General features: G+C 34.4%; 1 protein-coding gene across 1 annotated transcript; it reads right to left on the bottom strand.

Annotated features, from left to right (window-relative positions):
- Window positions 1-228: 228 nt before the first annotated feature.
- Window positions 229-7,719, bottom strand: LOC126814412 (CDK2-associated and cullin domain-containing protein 1). The gene is made up of 8 exons (XM_050539516.1): window positions 7,520-7,719; window positions 6,082-6,208; window positions 5,166-5,274; window positions 4,558-4,653; window positions 4,063-4,165; window positions 3,274-3,363; window positions 2,502-2,643; window positions 229-1,693 (listed from the first exon to the last, which is right to left on the bottom strand). Exons 1-8 carry the CDS (start codon window positions 7,620-7,622, stop codon window positions 1,639-1,641), a joined length of 825 nt encoding a protein of 274 aa, XP_050395473.1. The 5' UTR covers window positions 7,623-7,719; the 3' UTR covers window positions 229-1,638.
- Window positions 7,720-23,447: the final 15,728 nt, after the last annotated feature.

Here is a 23,447-nt window from a genome sequence, read left to right as displayed (position 1 = left end):
AAGAGCATTATTATAATATCTGTCCTTGAAATATTTATAAAGTCTTACTATCAGAATAACAAATTCAACGAGACATTCTCTCAAATTTATCTTTTTTTCTGTGTTTTTATTGATATTATGAATATATCAGGCATTAAGATGGAAATGTTAGGAACTAGCTCATTAGTGTCTGACATTTTGTCAGGTACAACTAAAACCATTATATTCAGAATTGTTCAAGAGGTGAGGTGACTTGCCAAATCAATTTGACATTTAGTGGAGATGTCATGTGACAGTATAGTCGATTTCAAAGTTGGCGAATTTGGTAAAAAGCAGATTAGCTGTACACAATTCTTCTGGCTGAACATAGTTGAAAGAAAAAAAACATGTTATCACCCTATCAAAGCGTCAAATCGCACCAGCGGTGATTTGTGGTGATAACTTTGGAAATCAATGTCAAAAAATTTGTTGGTTAGGGTAAGCGATTTGAATTAGATGGAAATTAAAGATGAAAATTTGACTGGATGCAAATTACTTGGGCTAATCAGTGGTGGATAAAAACGCCTCTTGTATGACCATTATAGATTACAATATCATATCAAATTATCAATATCATATCAAATTATAACGGTAATAAATCCTAATATCAATAAGAATCAATTGGATTAAAATACAGATCTATATTTCATTTTTTTTTATACTTTCGATGGCCTACACTACATGAAGATCTAACTGGTTGTAGTGGAAGGTCGCGTCAGTGGTTATACAAGCGACTTTTGACCCTATGACGCCAGACATTTGATTAACCAATCAGCATTGATGTTTCTAGTGGGTTACTCACAGTTCCGTACACCTCACGCCAAAAACTCGCTGTAACAGACCATTTCATTGGCCGATCCCTTATAAAAACAAAATATAACTCTTCCAGACAAGTAAAACGAAATTTTAAACTATAAAAAACAAAATGAATATGATCTGTGTTTTAATGAGATTGATAACGAATGCTCTATTCACAACTTTCAACAGGGGAAATCTTTTATTCTGTTTAAGTCCACGAGTGGGATAGTAGAAGATAAAATAAATATAACACAAATAATCACTTTATAAATATCTCAAATATTTTCCCTGTAAACTTTTGTATCCTATGAAATTTAAGTCAGCGTGCAGCTATGGCTTGAAACACACCATATCACTACGAGAGCACTAGCCAGAAGAAAAAAAAAACAAAATCTTTGATTAAATAGAGTTGATAATTAGCACAAAAAATAACAACAAAACTTCATTGATTTGTTATCAAATAAAACGCAACGATCAAATACCAGATCGTCTATATATATATATATATATACATACACATATGAGTAAAAGTTTTTACACAAACAAATATGTCCATTTGCATTTAGTCTTCAACCTTTGGATTTTCACACGTTTTCTTTTGGTTTTGCGGTAAAATTTGTGGATTTTCGTTACACAATATTACTCACAAGTTCAGCGTAAAATAGTTAGATCTTCACTCACAAAATGACTTATTTAATTTATTGTTTGTTTGCGTCAAATCTGTGGAACGAGAAAAGAAATTGTCTGTTTATATATATCACAGTAAAATACTCTCCAACAGTCAATAATATAATCACACGTCTGTCACTTTCTTTCTCTACGTTAATTTATTGACACATCTTCTTCAAAAGATCGTTTACGACTCCCATCACAGTTACTGAAATATAAATCATTTTATATCTAATTAACTTTGTTTATGTGTATGAAATAAACTGTCCTTTTTATCTGTTCAGCACAAAATGTAATTTACATACATTATGCAAGAGCTAAATCTGGCTATTGCAGGTCTTTCTTTAGGCCTGAAATGTCATATAAACTATTAATTAGACATTTATTAACACGAGAAGACCATAATCAACTCTTGAGCCATCTGATGGGTCTGATTTCCAACAGATTTGAATATGATCTGCAGTTTAACAGCCGCTGATGATTAACTGTAAAGATGGATAATTGAGACTTTGTTTATTATCGTAACAATGATAACAATGACAATCGAGACTACGGTCTGATCAAAATGAAGATTTCTCAGCTCAGAGAGAAGTAATTTGATTGATATATTCAGCATATTCCCTTTACATTATCTATTTTTTAACTATTATAGCAAGAACTAATAGCTCTTTATCTAATCTTCTATAATGTATCTTCAAGTAGTTCCTGATATTCTGTTAGGTAAAATGAATATTTTCAGGCCTGTCCTATTTTTCTACACCCACCAGGGTTAACGAAGAAAGGCATACCCAGTGTACTAAAAGGGAAATTTGCCTGGACACTAGCCTTACCGTCAACTCTTCGTGTCAAGGGTTCTGTTACACATGCCACCAACATGTACACAGAAATTCCTGGGTGAACTTTCTTAGCAAAGATCTGGATTGAATTCAAATCTCTTGGTTGGTGAGCCAGCATCTTTCTCAAGAGTCAGTGTGGGTCCGATTCCAGTATAAAAAAAAGTGTGTTTTTTTAATTACCTGTTGAAACCTTGCATTTTGTGCATATCACTCTGCATCTGTTTGACTTCTGCTATATAGGCTTCCATCTGATTAGCAGAAGTAGGAGGAAGAACGTTGGGTATATATCGTGAAAATAATCCAGGCTTTAAATGAACATATTCTGAAATGGATCCACAATTACATTTTTTAATTATCACATACATGTACATGTATATAATCTCAAAATGAAATGAAATGGGGTTTAACATCCTACTGTTCTGCTCTGAACTGGGCTAATGAAGACGGGCATATGCCATATAGTGTGCTATAAGGGGAATTTTGCTCTGACAGCTGCGCTACAGCATACGCTTAAATCAAATTCCGACTGCCAAGGGCTCTTTAACATGCACGCCTACGTGTACACATCATCCCATCTGAATAACTAGACAGTTGTCCTTGTCAGGCTCTACATCCTGCACCAATGAAAAAAGGAAACCATGCCGGGAAATCCTGATGATCTTTCTCGGCCAACACCGGGATCGAACCCGTGACCTTCAGACTAGTGAGGTAAGGATGTGATATTCTCATGGTGCAATCATTTCAAGCAAATCAATATGGAGGCAAAATCTTACCACCACCCACCATAATTGATCTAATATTTAAATTTATTGATGTCACACCTTTGCAAACAAATTTAAATATTTCATTATAACAATAAATAGGCCTTCTTTCAAGACATTTAACCATTCTCATATTCCCATAACCAAAGCTTTTAAAGGCCTGAATCCAGGAGAAAATTTATATAACTAACCTGAATTTAAATTGAATAAATTTTGTATTAAACTAGCCATGGTTGGCGGGGAGATAGCAAACGGCTGACTACTAGCTTCATCCACTAAATCTAGAAAAAAATTAATTTTACATTAGATTCAATTTCCTTTTGTGTTTAGCAATTTGATTGAGCTTATAAATACATATGGCAAATCCAGTATTTCCTGAAGAAAATCTTTATACACTTTGTACAGTCTTGCAGAGTTTGTTACCTGGAGATGTACCTGTATTATTTATACCTGGAGATGTACCTGTATTATTTTCTGTGGATGACGTCCTCCCTACCCCAAAAAAAATCACTGAGATCCATCCTGTCTGCAATGTTTCAGGCTACCCATCTCTATAGTACTGATAAGTGTCTTGGAATCCATAATGTACCCTAAGAATGAAGCCCCCCACCCCCACCCCCCAAACAAGGTAAATGAGGGCTGTCATCTTTATGAGACATTTTTCTCAAACATCAAATCACTTCAGATATAGTTGTATGGATGAAAATAACAGTCAAAATATTTAATATTGTCACACAGAAAAACGATATTTTCATTGGTGTACCACCATACAAATAAGTGAAAAGTGGTTCGGTGTTTCACAGACAATGACTATTAATTATACTTTAGTACACACCCTTATCCAATCGTCCAATATCAATACAACCTTTGTTTGAATGGTTCTTTGGATTCTAAACTGAATCTGGACCAGTAGCTGAATCCTCCAAGGCATAATTGTATTGAGAAACCTGACTGGTTGAAACTTGTTTAAATCTACTTACTCAACAGCTTGGTAATTTGACTATCTACAACATGTGAACGGAATATTTTTCTTAATTCTTCATTTAGATCAGTTTTTAATTTATTTTCTACATAAAATCGATTCTGAAAGACAAAAATACAAAACGATGAGAGAGAGAGAGAGAGAGAGAGAGAGAGTAACTTTCACTTGTCACAAATTAGGTAAATTTCTGGACTAACATCTGGTAGAGCTTTATTTCTATAATGCAGTTGTATGTAAGGGTCTTTAGCAGTGGGAGGAAACTGGAGGACCCAGAGCAAACCTGTGAGGATAGGCAGGTGACCTTACTCCTTGTCACATACAAACGTGAAAGCAAAACCAAAGCACTTGATGCAGTGACAGACCTTATGATCTAAAGTTTACACATTAGACCATTCGGCAACCCCACCCCTCAAAATAAGCTATAATAACAACTTCATCTTCATCCGTAATCTTAATGGATTCTCGTGGACTGTATTGGACTCCGTTAACTCACCATATAATTAAATATAGGAACTATCCCAGCTAAAGCTTGCAAATATTGGTTCATTGTAAAAGCGAATGTTTCTACAAAATGACGGGAATCTTGCATCTGAAAATAAAACAATATCTTAAAATTTCTAAAAAGTCAGTGAGATGGAGATGTGTTGTCATTTGGTGATACATGTATGTGTACCACATTGTGTTAGTTTTCAGTCACTTGATAAATCCAATAATACTGTACATTATTATTAAGTTCACAGTATAGATGGCAGCTTTGTCTTGACATTTGAATAATATATTGACAATTGGTGCCCCATGTTTTTCTCAAAAGCTAGGTTATTGTAAAGGACTTTAATTTTATAAACTTAATTACTCTTGAATGAATTTTCATTCATTTCAACAGTCACATGCTACAACAAAATACATTTACCAGTACGTGTATTTATCTGTCAAATACAGGCACCAGAAAAATTGGACCTAACATTGTCATTGCGATGGTTTTTTCACACAAAAACTACAAAAAACAAACATTTTCTGTATGTTGATGCCAAGATTTGTTGGCTTTTTTTCTAAGCTTCTTTGTGCAGACAACCGTACATATGGTGACATTTTTACACTTACACTGTTAGAGAGTTGTTCAGCCAAATGACAGACATGTTGTTCTATGTGGTTCAGTAAATCTTTGTATAATCTCTCGGAAAATTGTTTACACACACACTTATATACACAGCTGAAAAAATAAATACACCCTATTTAGTTTTATGAAAATAACAAAAATAAATACACTTTATTTAGTTTTATGAAAACAACAAAAATAAATACACCCTATTTAGTTTTATGAAAACAACAAAAATAAATACACTTTATATAGTTTTATGAAAATAACAAAAATACATAAACTTATTGTAGTTTTGTGAAAATAACAAAAAATAAATATAGTTTTATGAAAACAACAAAAATAAATATATTTTATTTATTATATGGTTTTATTTATATAAAAAAAAAGACAAATAAATATATGGCGTATATCTTTTTTTTATGGTTTTAAGAATAAACAAAAATAAATATATTTTTTTATATGGTTTTAGATTTATAAAAAAAAAAAAAAAAAAAAAAATAAATGACAAATAAATAAATGTTATTTTTATAAGGTTTTATGAAAAAACAAAAGTGGACAGTTAAAAAATTCCTACTCATCAACAGCAATACAATCAGACTTTAAGTGGAATGGGGAGGTGGTTTATTCATAATGTTAAAAATAAAACAAAAAAAACAAAACACATAATAAGTGATGGGCAAGCTCTATATTCATACTAAACTTAAGCTGCTTGTCTACAGTTAGCTCCACTTGAGAACAGGCTCTAAGCTAGTTGACCGACATTTTGAGTCCTAAATCAACGATTTGAGTCGAAGTTTGAAAAGTACATGTATTTATCCCACTTTCATGTCATTCAATTTAATTCAAATTGCACGCATTAGACCATTCTTCCATCCAGTCAGCCTAAAAACATGAATATTTGATATTATCCTCACTCACCTATACATTTGTTCATAAGATATAGAAATATATCCTCCTGGTTTTAGAGTAAGAAGTTGGTCAATAGCTCCCTGAAGTTTTGGCCAATAATGCATTTCATAATCAGCTACAGTTAAAGACATCATCACTAAAAGCAAAAACAGATAATTAAAATAATCATACAGAAATTCATGTTTACAAAAAGGCCGACCATAAAATACTTGTGCCAAATTGTGGAGTCACCCTTCTACATGATCTGTAGAATCAGATTTTCTTATGGTGTAGCCAAGTGTTAATTTAACAGTGAGTTTAAGAGTAACGCCTATGCATGTCATATTTAAATCTATATGTAACTTACTTCTAGGAAATCTATTTATCACAGTTCATGGATTCATATTTTTGGGGGGAATTATCTGACATTAATTTCGATAATCTGAAAATCTATTTTTAAAGTTCATGAATTAATCTTTGGTAATAATAGCATGGTACAGGTATCATGCTAATTGAATGAGAATGGGAATTATATTTTTGTTAAAGGGACAATACCACTCTTGCTGGCTTGACAGCTCCAGAAAATAAATAATATCCTTATCTAATTACTAGATGTTTTAGTGTCCTACCTGTTGTGCAAATTATCCATTACATCCTATTTTACTTGTCCAGAGGGTTCGAAAATATTTTTAAATCGAAGATACATTTGAAAAGGTTTACGTTAGACGTTTCAAACCATCATTAAGTTGAATTTTTTCAATTTTTTAAATAAGGTGTGTTAAGATGAAATTTGTATCATCAATTAATTGGAATATTGTAAAATAGTACAATTTGTTGACCAGAATAAAGATTGGGACATATTATTCAGTTACAACAAGAGTGGTATTGAGCCTTTAATGTTATCTGATGTTAAAATACTCAAAAAGCTCAGAACCTCTTAAGTTCCACAAAAAAAAAATGGGATTCAGTACATCCAGAAATTTTAATGTTAAAATGGATCTGAAATGAAATGAAATGGGGTTTAATGTCCCACTGTTCTGGTCCTATACTGGGCTAATGAAGACGGGCATATGCCATTAAAGTGTGCTATGAGTAAAATTTTGCCCGGGCAGCGGCATTATCGCCTACTCTTGTATCAAATTCCAACTGCCAGGGGATCTTTTACGTGCATTCCAATATATACAGGGGACCTCGGTTTTTTGTCTCATCCAAAAAACTAGACAGCTGTCCTTGTCAGGCCCTCCGTCCTGCACCACTGAAAATGGATCTGAAAATCAAACTGATTCTAAATATGTATTCAACATTAATTAATTTCAATTTCTTTGAAAAGTGTTTCAATTCAATTCATTCCCACAACTTAGACGAAAATATTACGACATCGGTCTAGTTTTACTGTTCTTTCTGACTAGGCCTAATATAAAAAAGTGAAACTGGATATTTTTTTCCCCTATCAATGAATCCGACTTACCCATACTTCCTGGTCGTAACAATGGCGCGGAATTCTTCTCCGGTGGATCGACGACTCCAGATTCCACGGATTCAGGCTCCATGGCCTCTACTGATTCATCCATTTCTTAAAAAATTTCTTTAAATTCGTCAATATTTACATATTTCTGAGAGAAGTCAATTCATGATTTTCTGCGCAGCGACTCGTTTATGGTATGGTCAAAAATTACGACATCAATTGAAGGAGTCAATTATGTCGTAAATAAATTAATTATCTGAAGTTGCTAATTATTGTCACAGTGAGAAACATCATAAGATCTAAATCATCATGATTTTTTAAATTTGCTTATTTTTGACAAAACATTTCATCACGGTCCAGAAAATGGAATTCGCACTTTTCTACAAAGGGAGACAAATCCAAATAACAAAATATGTTTAATTATTCTCTTCACGTAAACAAATGCAAATTGTTATCATTCTGGACTCTGATGTCGTTTTAGATAAATATTAGTTTTAATTTCACATCCTATATAAAACCGTTACATATCTGACTCTGTAACTACATAAGTAAAACAAACATTTTTGATAAGAAATACGACACAGTCATTTTTGCAGTTATCTCCCTTTAATTACTTGATTAATTAACTTTATTGCCATCGATAAATTATGAGAGAGATAAATGGGGTTTAATATCGACTAAAGAAACTCTGTCATTTCGGAACTAATATATGAACCATTTTTATTTCAGTAGTTTGTGGTGTTGGACTATAGGTTTTTAGTTAGTGTTTAGAAGTGGGAGAGAGAGAGAGAGACAGAGAGAGAGATGGGGTTTAACGTCCACTCGACTCGACATAAACTAAGTCATTTCGGGACTAACATATGATTCAATTTTATTTCAATAATTTTCTTGCTCGTAGGGGTCTTTAGCAGCGGGAGTACACCGGAGGACCCGGGGAAAACCCACAATGTTGGACAGGCGACCCTACTCCTTGCCACGTACAAGTGGGCCGGGAATCGAAACCAGACTCAATGTCAATGACAGACCTTCTGATCCAACGTGCACAAGTTAACCATTCGACCACTCAACCCCCTGACTCAGTTACAGATCTAAACGGAATGCAACTATAATAAGCTTAATTGTTGAATATTGCAAGCTTGGGGCTAATTTTTGCCTGATATTCCAACTGTGCTTCAGACATGTTATTTGTTTTTGAAGCCTTACAAGATCAATACAATATTAATATTACTACCCAATAGAAGGATAGCAGTTGAAAGTTTTTCTTCCTTATGGAATGATCTCTCAAGGAGATTGGTACTAGTTAAGAAAGAGAGAGAGAGAGAGAGAGAGAGAGAGAGAGAGAGAGGGATTAACATCCACTCAACACAAACTAGGTCATTTCGGGACTACTAACATATGGTTTAATTTTATTTCCATAATTCGCTTTCGTTTATGGGTCTTTAGCAGTGAGAGGAAACCGGAGAAAACCCACGTAAAATACAACCAGGGATTCGAAACCATGCCAGTTGACTCAATGACAGGCCTTACGATACAGCGCGCACATGCCAACCATTCGGCCATAGAACCCCCTGTACTAATTAAGGTAAAAAGTCTATTGCAGGTCCTTGATTCTGGTCATATCAGCCCTGTTGACAATACTGTCATGCCCATAACAAGGCAAATCTATTTAATAAGCCTTCATTTCAATCTGCTTAAAATCAAATAAAATAATAAACAAATATATATGAAAAATCAATGCATTTATTGCACAATAAAATGTGGAATAATGATCAAGAAAAAAAATCCTAATTACTCATTTTTTTAAATTGATACTCTAGGCTATAATGATGTAGGTAATATATTACATAAAGTTATATAATAAAAGATAAATAGGACATGTTATATAATGATGTATAAATGTTAGATCTATTTGATAAGGTCAACTTTAAGTTTGGTCAAAGGTCACACGATGTATACAGAGCTAGCGCTAATCCAAAGCCTAACCTGGACCTACGACCTAGCTCTAACGCTTACCCTAACTCTAACCTACAATCTCGCTAACAATCTTATTTACATCTCAGCGACCTTGATGAAAATTGAGTTGGCCTTAACAAATAGATCTAGTCATGAATAAATGCAATAATGTCATTTTCTTTAAAGTGGAGGTAATTTCAGTTAGGGCTGGCAAAAAGCATCCATCCTGACTAAATTATGCAATGAAAATTATTTGTTCTACAAAATAGAAAACCTTTTGTCAATTTATAATTATTCGACTTAAAGGCCAAACCAAATAAATTTCTAATCCTTCGGGATCTTGATAGATAAATACTTGTGGAGCTAAAATCTCTCGAAAACAGCAAACAAGTACTTTTTGCTTAGAAATTATTTTTTTCTCTCCACAAAACTAGAAGCAAAATTTTAACAAAAAGTTGAAATTGGCTTGGCCTAAGATAGGGTACAGAGAGATAAAAGAGACAGACAAATGGTGTTTAACATCCACTCGACACAAACTAGGTCATTTCGGGACTAACATATGGTTCAATTTTATTTCAATAATTCACGTTGTGGTCTTTAACAGTGAGAGGAAATGGGAGAAAACCCACGAGGCTCTACTCCTTGTCACTTGACTCAATGACAGACGTTATAATCCAACACGCATGCGTTAACCATTCGGCCAACCAACCCCGCGTATAGAGAGATAAAGAGACTTGTTTGTCCAATACGGTTCATAAACAACGACAGTTGAATTTTGAAAAAAATTAAATTTAAGTGTCATTTGTTTTTGTTTCCCTACTACTACTTGTTAGTTGTGTTTTACGTCCGCTTCCACCGAGGTGATATCGCAGACAAAACTTAATGCCCTTAAATTCTAAAAAAATCAACATCTGAGATGCTAAATAACCATGCCCAATGGAAGTTTCAATAAAATTCATAACCAAGATGTTTTGAATAATAATATGTTTTCAAATAATTACACAGTATATCATACAATGAATTTAAATAAATAAATGTATTTATAGCTGTGGCTGACAATCATTTAACTCAATCCATTTATCAAGCTGTAAATGTCAACATGCAAGTGTAGAATATAGATTTATTTAATAAGCTAAAAATAACTTAAAATTTAACTCACAAGTGACAAATTTTGATAAACAATAATGAAATGAATCTTCATAACCTAATAAGCTAAAAAATAAAAACATAGATTATACTGTAATCCAGGTATCATTTAATCTTGTGTATCTAGCACTAATTTCTTTCACATTTATTCAATATCAAATCCTTGTTTAAAAATTCGTAAAAATCATTTAAAATCACCAAAATTCACACAATTTGTACTTGTGTCCAGTTTAAAGCTAACCATTCAATTTTGATGATGAGTGTCCAATTTACAAACGTTTAATTTCTCGATCACTGTTTAAAAAATAAACAACCCAATTGATTATTGATGTCTAATGATTAATTTTTAAACAATGGTCAGGAAATGAAATACTTGTAAATTGGACACTCATTATCAAAATTAATCAGTCAGTTTAAACTAGACACAAAAACAAATTTGATGAGTTTGAGTGATTTTTACGAATTTTTAAACAAAGAACTGATATTAAACGAATGTGAAAGAAATTAATGCTAGATACACAAGACTGAATGATGTCTGGATTACAGTGTTAACTGCCAAGAGTAGTAACTTCATAATTCATTGCACAGACCCACATCCACAACACCAGAGTAATGCACATATGATCAAAACATAACAAAATTGTCATTATAAAAATCATCAACACAGTATGAAAAAATTCTGTTTAATAAAAATTATAGAAATTCTTTATTATTTTTGTTGAAAGTTTAAAATGATGAAGTTCGCAAAATTCCTCATATGAATAATATTGCTTAGGTATTAAGATCTACCGATAGTTAATTTCTCCATTACTAATTAATTGTATAATATTTTGTAAGTTAAGGTTAACAAAATTAGCTAGGTTGTCAAAACAGAATGTAAAATATATGAGTAATGATTTTATCAAAAATTATGCAAATATGACTTGAGACAAAGAAATAAAATGAGTAAATATGAGTATAATGTAATAATATCTAAAGTGTATAAGGATGTATAATATACGAAGGCCTCCACTAGGCCTACAAGGAATATATAGAGAATATAGGATAACATGATAAAAACATAGATGGGGGCTGACTACGAGACCCCTATTCACCCACCACTAGCCAAGTCATCTACTCTAGCACTAAAAACATTTGGAACCATGGTGGCTAGGCGGGTAAGACGTTGGCTCGCTAACCTGGAGGTCGGGTGTTCGATCCCTGCATTGGATCGAGAAAATTCCTCCAGATTTTCAGGCGTGGTTCCCACTTGTCAGTGGAACAGAACAGAGGGCCTGGCAAGGGACAATGTATAGTCTTTCGGATGGGACAAAAAAAAACAGGTCCTGTGTACACATAGGCATACACGTAAAAGATCCTGTGGCAGTTGGAATTCGATTAGAGTCACTGTCCGGGCAAAAATCCCCCTCATAGCACACTGTATGGCATATGCTCGTCTTCATTAGCCCAGTCAGGAGCAGAACATTATTAACAAATCCTGCAGAGCAAGTTTTACAAACATTCACTATGAACTTTGGTCCAAGTTTTAGCAGTAAAGATATGACTAGTTCAAAATTTAAAATCCAAAAATTTTTGAATTTATTTGGGTTCTTTCTATGCCTCATGAACAATCTCACCAAGTTTTAAAAAAATTCTATCTTCTATTGTGATCATAAGATTTCATAAATTTGACTATAAACAGGGGGGGTAACTCTTGTGGTTTGTGATCTAGGATAGTGCTTCCCTTCATGGTTCAAGATAGCCAATCTCACCAAGTTATATACAATTCTATCAATACTCAATCCTGATCACACTCATAAACTTAAATATGAAAATAAACACCAAAATTTGCAAATTTCGACAAGTTTCTTTCTTATGACCAAATGAAGCATCCCTGCAAATTTGAGAAAAATCTAACAAGAGCTCTGACCTGCAGAGTGTTCACAAGCAATTGTGAATGGACAACAGATGCAGGTGACAACACTATACGTTCACATTAAATGTGGGTATATATAAAAATGACTGACAATATAAAATGTCTGGACTAGTATTACTGATTCTTTTATATCCAATGAGATTCTATGTTATCTAAATTAATAAAATCACCATCAAAATCACCATCAACTTGTATAATTTATGGAAATGAAAGTATGGTTTATTATGGTGAAATAATTAACATTTGTAAGAAGTAGGATGATTTATGAATTAATACTTATCAAAGAGTTAACCTGCAAGTTTAAAGGACAATGTCCCGTTCACCTTTTCTACTTATGTGATCGATAATTTAACCCATTTATACTTTGACAGCCCTCCCGTCAAAAAGCAAAACCTAGTAACTCACTTTTTTATCAAAATTGAGTTATGACCAAATTTGTAGTTACTAGGGTATGTGCCTCCTGTTGTTGTACTAGATATTCCAATCTTTTGATTTTGTAAGCAGTTACACCCATGACACAACCTAGCAACTTCCTTCATTTGCCTAGTATACCACAGCAAAACCTAGTAACTCAATAGTCAAATCAATGGATGAGCTGGCGTTTAATATTCATTCATTACGTTTTCCTTTGTTTTCTCAAAATAAGAAAAAAGTGAGTTACTAGGTTTTGCCTTTTGACGGGAGAGCCTGAAACAGCCCTAACTCTGGATCCTTAGACCGCCAGAGTCAAGAGAACACCAGTGACACCTCGAAGAACTAGTAAACAGTTCTATTATATATGGAGAGCTATTCACATATCTAAGACCGTCTAAGTAACAGTAATTTTTGGTCGTCCAGATACCAGTATCAACTATGTCACTCTGATGGAAACATTGTCCTTTAACTGCTAATAACAACTAAATCTCAATATTTTTACAATACTACACACAATGTTACTTAAAAGTTCTTTGATCTTTAAAATATTTTCTGACAATTGCTATATATAAAGTGTTAGAACATGACATCGTTTAAAATATCTTCAAAAATTTGATAATTTAATGCTTCCTACTGAACCTAAAGCCATTGATCACAGAATACCTTATCAAAAACAGTCAGTTATCCTCCAGACATTTACATCTCAAAACAGATGGTTAAAAATTGGTTTTATCTTATTATGTCAATTTCCGCTAAATAACTGCCCAAGAAATTCTCGGAATTAATAATCACAATACCATAAGGGAGTATTCAATAAATATCATTAGTATATGTAATACAAGTTTCAAATATTAACATAAACAAGTATGTGTAATATGAGTTTCAAATATTAATATAAACAAGTATTAGGACTGTATACATTACTCTTACGTAAACTATGTTCTACTTTATCTAATTCTATGATATACTAGCTGTTTACCAGGAGTTATCCAGGAGCTATAATGGTCGAGGCCTGCAATGCTTTCTTATCGTATAAGAAATAAGTAGTATAAATCAAACACCGGAAGATGTATAACCATGCCACCAAGGGTTAGATCTATTTGATAAGGCCAACTTCAAGTTTGGTCAAAGGTCACGAGATGTAAAACAGGACTAGCACTAATCCCAACCCTAACCCTAACCCTGTACCTAGTTTTAATGCTTAACCCAACCCTAACCTACAATTTTGCCAACAATTACGTGCCCTAACCTTATTTACATCGTAGCGACCTTGACGAAAATTGAGTTGGCCTTAACAAATAGATCTAGCCTGCCAAGAGGCCTATGTCACTCCTTGGCTTGTGCTACCCATATAAGCCAAATTCGAGCCTCAGGGCACCCCTTGTTTTTTTCTTGATTAAATATTAAACAATCAATCGGAGTACATTTTAACAAGGGTTAAACCATAAAAAGTTAGATATTGTCTGAAAAATACAGAGAGAGAAATGGGGTTTAATATCAACTCGACACAAACTAGATCATTTCAGGACTAACACATGGTTCAATTTTATTTCCATAATTCGCTTGCGCGTAGGGGTCTTTAGCAGTGGGAAGAAACCGGAGGACCCGGAGAAAACCCACGAGGTTGGACAGACGACCCTACTCCTTGTCACGTACAACCAGGGATTCGAAACCATGCCAGTTGACTCAATGACAGACCTTATGATACAGCACGCACCTGCTAACCATTCAACCTCCCCCCTGAAAAATACAAGATCACTAAAGTACATGTTTAGCTGAAATAAGGGCAATGTATATGATCATTAATTTAAAACAGGCTATAATGAAATTATCTTACATCATCATTTATATTCTAATTAAAGCTTGATCCTAAATCAATACATATATACAACTTTCTATATATATATATATCTATTCTCTATTTCAATGTATATATCATTATATTGTAAGACATAATGTTTTTAACATCTATTCCTAAATTTTGTCTTGAAATTTTAATTTATTTCACTGTTTATTGATACGGCAAGACACAGGGTTGTTCGTGGCATGGTCATTTTCACATGGAAATCCTATCTATCAGGAATTCTGGTAGGGTAACCTAACCCTAGCCAACACCCTTACCCTTGTGGCATTTAACTCAGTGTGTGGGAATTTCCAACCGCCCTGGATAGTCTAAAAATAGACTCCTCGAAAAAGAATACGTATTCACAAGATTATGTATGATTTGTTCATGATGCAAATGTCATATTAAATAACGTAAAACTTCAGACGTTAACAAATGTCATTTTTAATAACTTAAGAATAAAGCCTCTTAAGTTAACAAATGTCATTTTTAATAACTTAAGGATAAAGCCTCCTAAATTAACAAATGTCATTTTTAATAACTTAAGTATAAAATCTCTCAAGTTTACAAATGATTTATTTGATGAAATTTATCTTGGCACTAAAGATGACTAATTATACAGATTTTATAAACAACTCTTTTTCTCTTAATATTTAGAACAATCCCCAAAACCGATCTTGTTCTTAATTACGTCTTGGATTAACGTAAATTTTCAAAAAGCACAAAAAAAAGTTCACAAATAGCAACTACGAGTTGACAGAGTTTGAAAAGGCTCGTCTTCAATATGTCTTGGATAAACGTAAATTTTTCAATAGCACAAAAAAATTCACAAATAGCAGCCTGGCATTGATAAGAGTTGGAAATGGCTCTCATCTTTAACATGCCTTGGATCAACGTAAATTTTTAAATAGCACAAAAGAAAATTCACTAATAACGGCTGGGCATTAAAAGAGTTTAAAACATCACTGTTATGTAAGCATGTGTCGAATATCACTGATCTAGTTCAAGCGTAATCATCATTTATATACATTATCACTATTGCATAATGTCTATTTACAAATAACAAAATCAACAAGAAAAATTTAAAAAAAAAAAACATTGAAAAGCCAGCCAAAGCAGCGAACATAAAAAATCCTCAACATCAAACGTTGAAACTTTGAACTTTTTTAGCTGTTGGTTTCGGTTTATTTATAGATCTATTAGGTGTTGGTTTAATTTCTGTAGATGACGCTTTATCCTGCGACTGTTCTTTACTAAATTTGGCTGCTAGCGCTGTGACTTGTGATGCAGAACGTGCTACACCTGTAGGTGATTTGGCGCGAACTGCTGCAGATTTTGGCGGCGTAGCCGGTTTTGTTGGACTGTTTATACGCGACACATGAGATTTTTCACCTGGCTTTGCCACACTTTTCGGCACAGTTTGATTTTTACTTTGTGTTGTCGTCCTATTGACAGCTGTTTTCTGCAACTCTGGTTTATTCTTAGCTACAACTGGTTTTACATCGCTTTGTGCTTTTGATACACTTGACGATTGAGTCTTTAGTCCAGGTTTATCAGTCTTTGTGTCTTTAGTAACAGCATTTCGTGAACGTGAGAATTTATTAACAGGTGCTACTTGTGATGGTTTGTTCTCTGTTTTTTTATTTGACGATTGAGTGGCTTTACTACCATCTGGTATATTAGTGTATGTGACTGGTTGATCTTGATTTTTATCGTCTATAGTGTGATTATTTAAATACTGGTTAATATCGTCTAGTAAATCTCCACAAATGACAGCTGGACTATTCATGTAAACTCCCGAATTTTCAGAAAGGATATTTTCTTCCATTTTTGGTTTAGGCGGGAGCTGAACACGAGGCTCTGGGGGCAGAGGTCGTGAAGGCGGAGATTTAGAACGGAATGATGCTGTGGCTGCTGGAGATCTTGAACGTGGAACACCTCCTGCTATGGGAGGAGAGATAACTTTATCTAGTACTGACTTAGCTGGTCTATTACCAGCTGATGCTTCCTCTTCTTCCTGAGTGGCTAAATACGCTGGTCGTACAGGGCTGCGATGTGTCGGAGTTCTATCAGACATGCTGCGTTTCACTTTTTGACCGTGAGGGGGAATGGGAGGGGGACCTCGGGCACTAGGAGATCTTGAAATATGGGATCCCCTCGGTAGTGTATCAGGCAGGTCATCAAACATGTTAGAATTACGATTTGTGGTGCTGACTAGAACGGGATGAGAAATATCGGCTCCTGTAAATGATTCTCTTTTCATTAAACGTTCAGATTTAGGTGACAATGGCTGCACGACAGGTGGAGCCGGTTTCTTCTCAATTAATGCTTTCTTCTCCGATTTTGGGGTCGTTACAGGCTTAGGGGGTAGGGGGACATCTTTCCATGAAATAGGTGCAGGTTCTTTCGGTTTTGAAGTGGTGGCTTGTGTATTAGTTTTGGGTTCTGGTTTAAATATTTGATTCTCAGGAACAAATTTACTAATCTTGTCCACTGGATCCGGTTTCTTGAATTTTTCAACTGGCGTGAATCGAGATGTAGCGGGCTCATCACGATTTTTATATTTATTGATTGGAGATTTCGGGCGACTTTCATGTTTGGGTACGAGTGGTTTCTGTTGACTTGGGTTGCTAATGACAACTTTTGATTTACGATTGGCCGAGTTGGAGAGTATTGGTTGAGATGGATCTGTTTGAGGAGGGGGGACAACTCTCTGATGACTGACAGAAGTTGCTGGTCGTTTTGTATTATTGTCTGAAGATGGTTTCTTAAATATTGGTTTCATAGGAGCCCTAAAATAATAAATGGTATGTAAGTTAATATGTACAAAAATAAAATAACTGAACGAAAGAGTTCATATATGAAAGATCACTCTTAAAACAAGCCAACAGTCATAATAAACTTAAACTCTGTGTACAATTAGCTCCACTTGCGAACAGACACTAAGCTAGTTGACGATTTTAGTCCAAAACAGTAAGTATATACTAGCCTGCGATATTAATTGGATTATGATCCCATTTGCTACTCGACTTCCATTCATAATTTAACCATTAAATGGATGATCGAGACTATGTGTTTTATTGTACAGACTTTAGTAATGATGATCGAGGCTTGGCCAAAATTTCAATTGCTTAATTCTCGGTTCATAGTGGATCAATTTGACTGAAATTTTACGCAAATTGCCTTTACATTATCTAGTTTTTAACTATTATAGTGAGAACTGCCAGCTCTTTATCTAAATTCCATAATGTATCTTTAAGCCACACAAAAAATATATTGTGGTCCTCAGATAATCCTTACCCCTGCTTTATTTGAAAGATTTGGGACCAACAAAGTGTAACCAAACTGCCTAATGCATATAAGCCACTTATGGCCATTTATTGGAAGATTTCCGATTAAATTTAAATCTTTTGTTTTTCTGTAGGATACAAAAACAAGCTTTACAGAAGTAAAGAATATAAATATAATACATACTGAAATTGTGGTACAGTTTTCCACCATTTTTGTATCCGTTGTCGATAGAAATACAGGAGGAATATAATAATTCCTAGTAATAATAACATAAAAAATACCAACAGTCCCACTAATAACTTGATATTTACTGAAATAAAACATTAATATTACTATAAATCAAATACATATGCAAATAAACAATGAATACACACAAATGACCCATGGAAACTGCTGTGATGTGAATACACACTAACGACCTACGGAAACTGCTGTGATGTGATTATACACTAACGACCTATGGAAACTGCTGTGATGTGATTACACATTAATGACCCATGGAAACTGCTGTAATGTGATTACACATTAATGACCTATGGAAACTGCTGTGATGTGATTACACATTAATGACCCATGGAAACTGCTGTAATGTGATTACACATTAATGACCTATGGAAACTGCTGTGATGTGATTACACATTATTGACCTATGGAAACTGCTGTGATGTGATTACGCACTAACAACCAATGAAAGGACACACAAAATTTAAATTTAACTATAGAATTTCGGTCAGGAACATTACATTCTAGTGAAACAGAGAGAAATGGGATTTAATGTCCACCATACACAAACTAAATCATTTAGTAACTTTTTATTTCAATAATTCATGTGTGCACATGGATATCTAAAAATATGAGGAAACAGAAAATCTGGAGAAGCAGTAGTTACATCCATGCCTGGGGTTAAAACCTCAAGGTATTTGACCCAATGATACAGGTAACAATATTAACTTGTATTCTGTTTAAGACAAGATCCTTTTATTTTCATCACCTACCTGCTGCCTGGGATGAATGAATTTTATTTTGCTAATAATGTTTACATACCGTATTCGTTACTAGCAGGTCCACTGTCAATACTTCCACCATAACCTGGTTTATTACACAATGGTGGAGCATAACCAATTTCACAATGACAATTACCTTTAGAGTTACATACCTACAATAAATATATACATAGACCAAACTTATACTAATAGAAAATTATTTGGAAAGGGGTTAACATCCTACTTTTTGCAATAAAAGACCCAAACTAGGTCATTTGGGGACTAACATATGGTTTAATTTTATTTCAATAATTTGCTTGCTCGTAGGGGTCTTTAGCAGTGGGATGAAACCGGAGGACCCGGAGACAACCCACGAGGTTGGACAGACGGTCCTACCCCTTGTCACATAGAACCGGGCATTTGAAACCACACCAGCTGACTCAATGACAGGCCTACTCGCATGTGCTAACCATTCGGCCATCCAACCCCCCTGATCAACAATAACGTCATAAGTATCAGTTATAGTGGATGATAACAATCTATACATACCCCATGATTATCACAATTTGTACGACATTCAGCTACTGGTAGTTTAGCTATAGGCACACATTTCTGATTCACACAAATCTACAAATAACAAAAAATAATTCATAGTTTAATGTGGGTTTAATGCACTTATTAAAAATTGACAGTTAATCTCACGTCAATTCTTCTTTCTTACTGTCTTTTGTTATTACCAAATAGTTGAACGCTTTGATTTCATAACTTAGTCAAGTAATACTCCAACAAATTCCATAATTTGACTAAATTATATTTTAGGGTTGAAAATACATCAAATGTTAATTCTGTTGTTATCCAATGTTTCACCAGTTTTATTCACTGTAATCTGGGTATCATTTAATCTTGTGTATTTAGCACTAATTTCTTTCACATTCGTTTAATATCAAATCTTTGTCTAAAAATTCGTAAAAATTAATATAAAATCACCCAAAATCATATAATATTTACTTGTGTCTAGTTTAAAATTGTTTTACGTGCATGCCAATGTGTACATGCGACCTTGGTTTTTAGTTCCATCTGAACCACTGGAGACTGTTCCTTGTCATGAACCACTAACAAGGGAAAGCCACACTGCAAAATCGCACCAAACTTTCTAGGCCAACACAGGGATAGAATGCATAGAGCCACAGTGACTGCCAAATGAAAACCCAAATTTGTATCATTAAAATAATATTTTTTTACCTTATCGTCCTCACATTTTGCTCCATCTGGAACCATACCTGGATCAGGCATATCAATACCAACATCCAACATGGCTGATCGACATACATACTGTGTATTACCACGAGTCAGGAAGGAGGCACGCATAGTATGAGCTAAAGAATCACGCCAAAACATCAGTTTCTCATTCAGATGTACACAATGTAATAATCCACACATAACATCTCTGGAACATAAAAAAAATGTCAAAACATCAGTTTCTCTTTCAGATGTACACAATGTAACAATCCACACATTACATCTCTGGAACATAAAATAAAATATCAAAATTATTTATTGTTTCACGTTTGTCAGTCCTGTTCATATGTTACGGAAGAAGATACTCTGGTGAAATAACTCCAGTCCATCTATGACGTCGCCTGTATTGTGGTCTCCCAACGACTTAAGGGACAGGATTGTCTGCGATATCACTTAGGTGGAAGCTGATATAAAATAAAGCTAAGCCCAAAGGCTGCCAAAGAACGAGTTAACATTCACACTTTTAAGCTTGAAGATCTTGAATGGAAAGGCATCTCGATACTTTTAGTTTACAAATCACATTTGTCATGTTGCCTAAGATTTTGAGAAAGGAACTATGTTAATCCCTGTAATTCAGCTATATAAATGTATCTCTATTTTAAAATATAGCAATATCAGGCAACATACATCTGCCAATCAGCAGCTTTTAAAAGGGTATTTTTAAAGATTTTTCAGGTCATGAGTCAAAGGTAATATTTGTTAGGTTTTCTCCCTTATGATCTACCCATAGTTATCTGTTATAAAATAACTTTTTCGAATTAGGGGCAATAACTACCCCAATAATTAACAATGCGAGTCTGAATTATGATAGGTTACCTAGGATGTGGTCTTAACGGCCATAAACCATAACAGCCAAAATCGACTTTGGTCACAACAGAAAAAAATTTAGATTATCCAACACAGTTTGCAATTAAATGACCGTTGCTTGTTTAGATCTGGACGGTCCCTGACAACTATTTAAAGGGAACATCCGCACAATCTCACCTGATGAGTTGTAACTGAACAAAAGTAGTCGCTTCACGAGAGAAATCTGGGATGGCCACTAGCTACTCACAAATTTCTAATTTCATTTACACAAAATATAAATGAAATGAAATGAAATGGGGTTTAACGTCCTACTGTTCTGCTCCTAAACTGGGCTAATGAGGACGGGCATACGCCATACAGTGTGCTATGAGGGAAATTTTGCCCGGACAGCGGCGCTACGGCCTACTCTTATATCGAATTCCAACTGCCAAGGGATCTTTTACGTGCACGCCAATATGTACACGGGACCTCGGTTTTTCGTCCCATCCGAAGGACTAGACAGCTGTCCTTGTTAGGCCCTCCGCAAAATATAAATAGTTGATTTAATACGACAACTTACTCTCTATGACATCATCTACTTAAAGTTGTCTGTTATAAAATAACTTATTCGAATTAGGGGCAATAACTACCCCAATAATTAACAATGTGAGTCTGAATTATGATAGGTTACCTAGGATGTGGTTGTAACGGCCATAAACCATAACAGCCAAAATCAACTGTCACAAAGGCCAAAACTTTAGATTTTCCAACATAGTAATGGCTTTTAACATCCACTCGACACAAACTAGGTCATTTCGGGACTAACACATGGTTCAATTTTATTTCAATATTCTGCTTGCACATAGGGGGTTTTAGCAGTGGGAGGAAACCAGAGAAAAGCCAAGAGATTAGACAGGCGACCCTACTCCATGTCATGTACAACCGGGGATTCAAAACCACGCCAGTTAACTCAATGACAGACCTTATGATACAGCGCACACGTGCTAACCATTTGGCCATCCAACCCCCCGTACGTGTTTGGAACTAGATGAAATGTATAAATAGTTGATTTAATACCCCAACTTACTCTCTATGGCATCTAGTATAATAACTTCTAGTCCAGTTATATCCACAATTACCATCATGTGTACCCTGCATGTTGAGTTGTTGATAACATATTGGATCTGATGCTCGTCCTGTACTACCCCATAATAACTTACATTGACTAGAATGGGTATTACAATTACCTTCATAACAATATGACTAAAATAAAATAAAACAAATTAATATGAGTAATAGTAGAATCATAATGGCATTGTAGGTACCTTAAAGGGTGTATAGCTCTATTCTTTGGAAATGAAATGAGGTATAACGTCCTAATGCTCTGCTCCAAACTGGGCTAATGAAGACGGGCGTACGCCATACAGTGTGCTATGAGGGAAATTTTGCCCGGTCAGCAGCACTACGGCCTACTCTTATATCAAATTCCAACTGTCAAGGGATCTTTTACTTGCACGCCAATGTGTACACAGGACCCCGGCCCACCATCCTGCATCACTGACAAGGGGGAACCATGCTGGAAAATCTGGACGAACTTTCTTGGTCAATGCAGGGTTCGAACACCCGACCTCCAGGCTAGCGAGCCAGTGTTGTACCCACTTAGCCACCGTGATCCCCCTATTCTTTGGAACCTTAAAACAGATGTAAATGGATCTAAAAGCACATATAATATGAATGTATATAAAGTGATTTACATTCAATTTTCAAAATTTTTATTGTAATTTCTAATCAATCATGTTCGGTGAAATATGAAAACAGTCCAAATTGAATTACAGACATTTGTGCCTGTTTAGTCCATTCTACACAGGTCGTATTTTTTGGGGTTTTTTTTTGTTATTTATAAATCAGATATTTTTATCTACTTCTGGGATATGTTTTTCTTTGTTCATTACAAATGGCGTTTGAAACCATTATGTTCATAGATTACATGATGTTGTGCACTGATTCAATCTTAAATATTGGATATGAGGATCCCATATTTTCACAGTAAGATAACAAATTTAGCATTGATTGAAACAGACAAATATTGAATTCTAATTCACATTTTTAATTTCGCATATTATGGATAATATTGGGTTAGAAGTTTAGCTCATTTCAGTATTTTCAATATTAAAGTTAGTGTGTTTTGATCAACTGAAGACAATTAAGTGAATCACTGAATCAGGACCACCAAGGTCATATCGAAATAAGTTTAATGACCTCTGTCTATCCTCTTCTTTTATTAGTTTTTACCGTTCGCTT

The sequence above is a fragment of the Patella vulgata genome, chromosome 3, assembly GCF_932274485.2.
Source record: "Patella vulgata chromosome 3, xgPatVulg1.2, whole genome shotgun sequence".
NCBI lineage: Eukaryota > Metazoa > Mollusca > Gastropoda > Patellidae > Patella > Patella vulgata.
The sequence above is the reverse complement of the archived record's forward strand: the minus strand, read 5'-3'. Positions and strand labels throughout refer to the sequence as shown.

Coding starts and splice junctions, on each gene's coding strand:
- LOC126814412 (XM_050539516.1), bottom strand. CDS start 7,622: ATGGATGAATCAGTAGAGGCCATGGAGCCTGAATCCGTGGAATCTGGA. Junction 5,275..6,081: donor TCTTATGAACAAATGTATAG/GTGAGTGAGGAT, acceptor TTATTTTTTCAG/CTGTGTATATAAGTGTGTGT. Junction 2,644..3,273: donor TTTATTCAATTTAAATTCAG/GTTAGTTATATA, acceptor GATCCATTTCAG/AATATGTTCATTTAAAGCCT.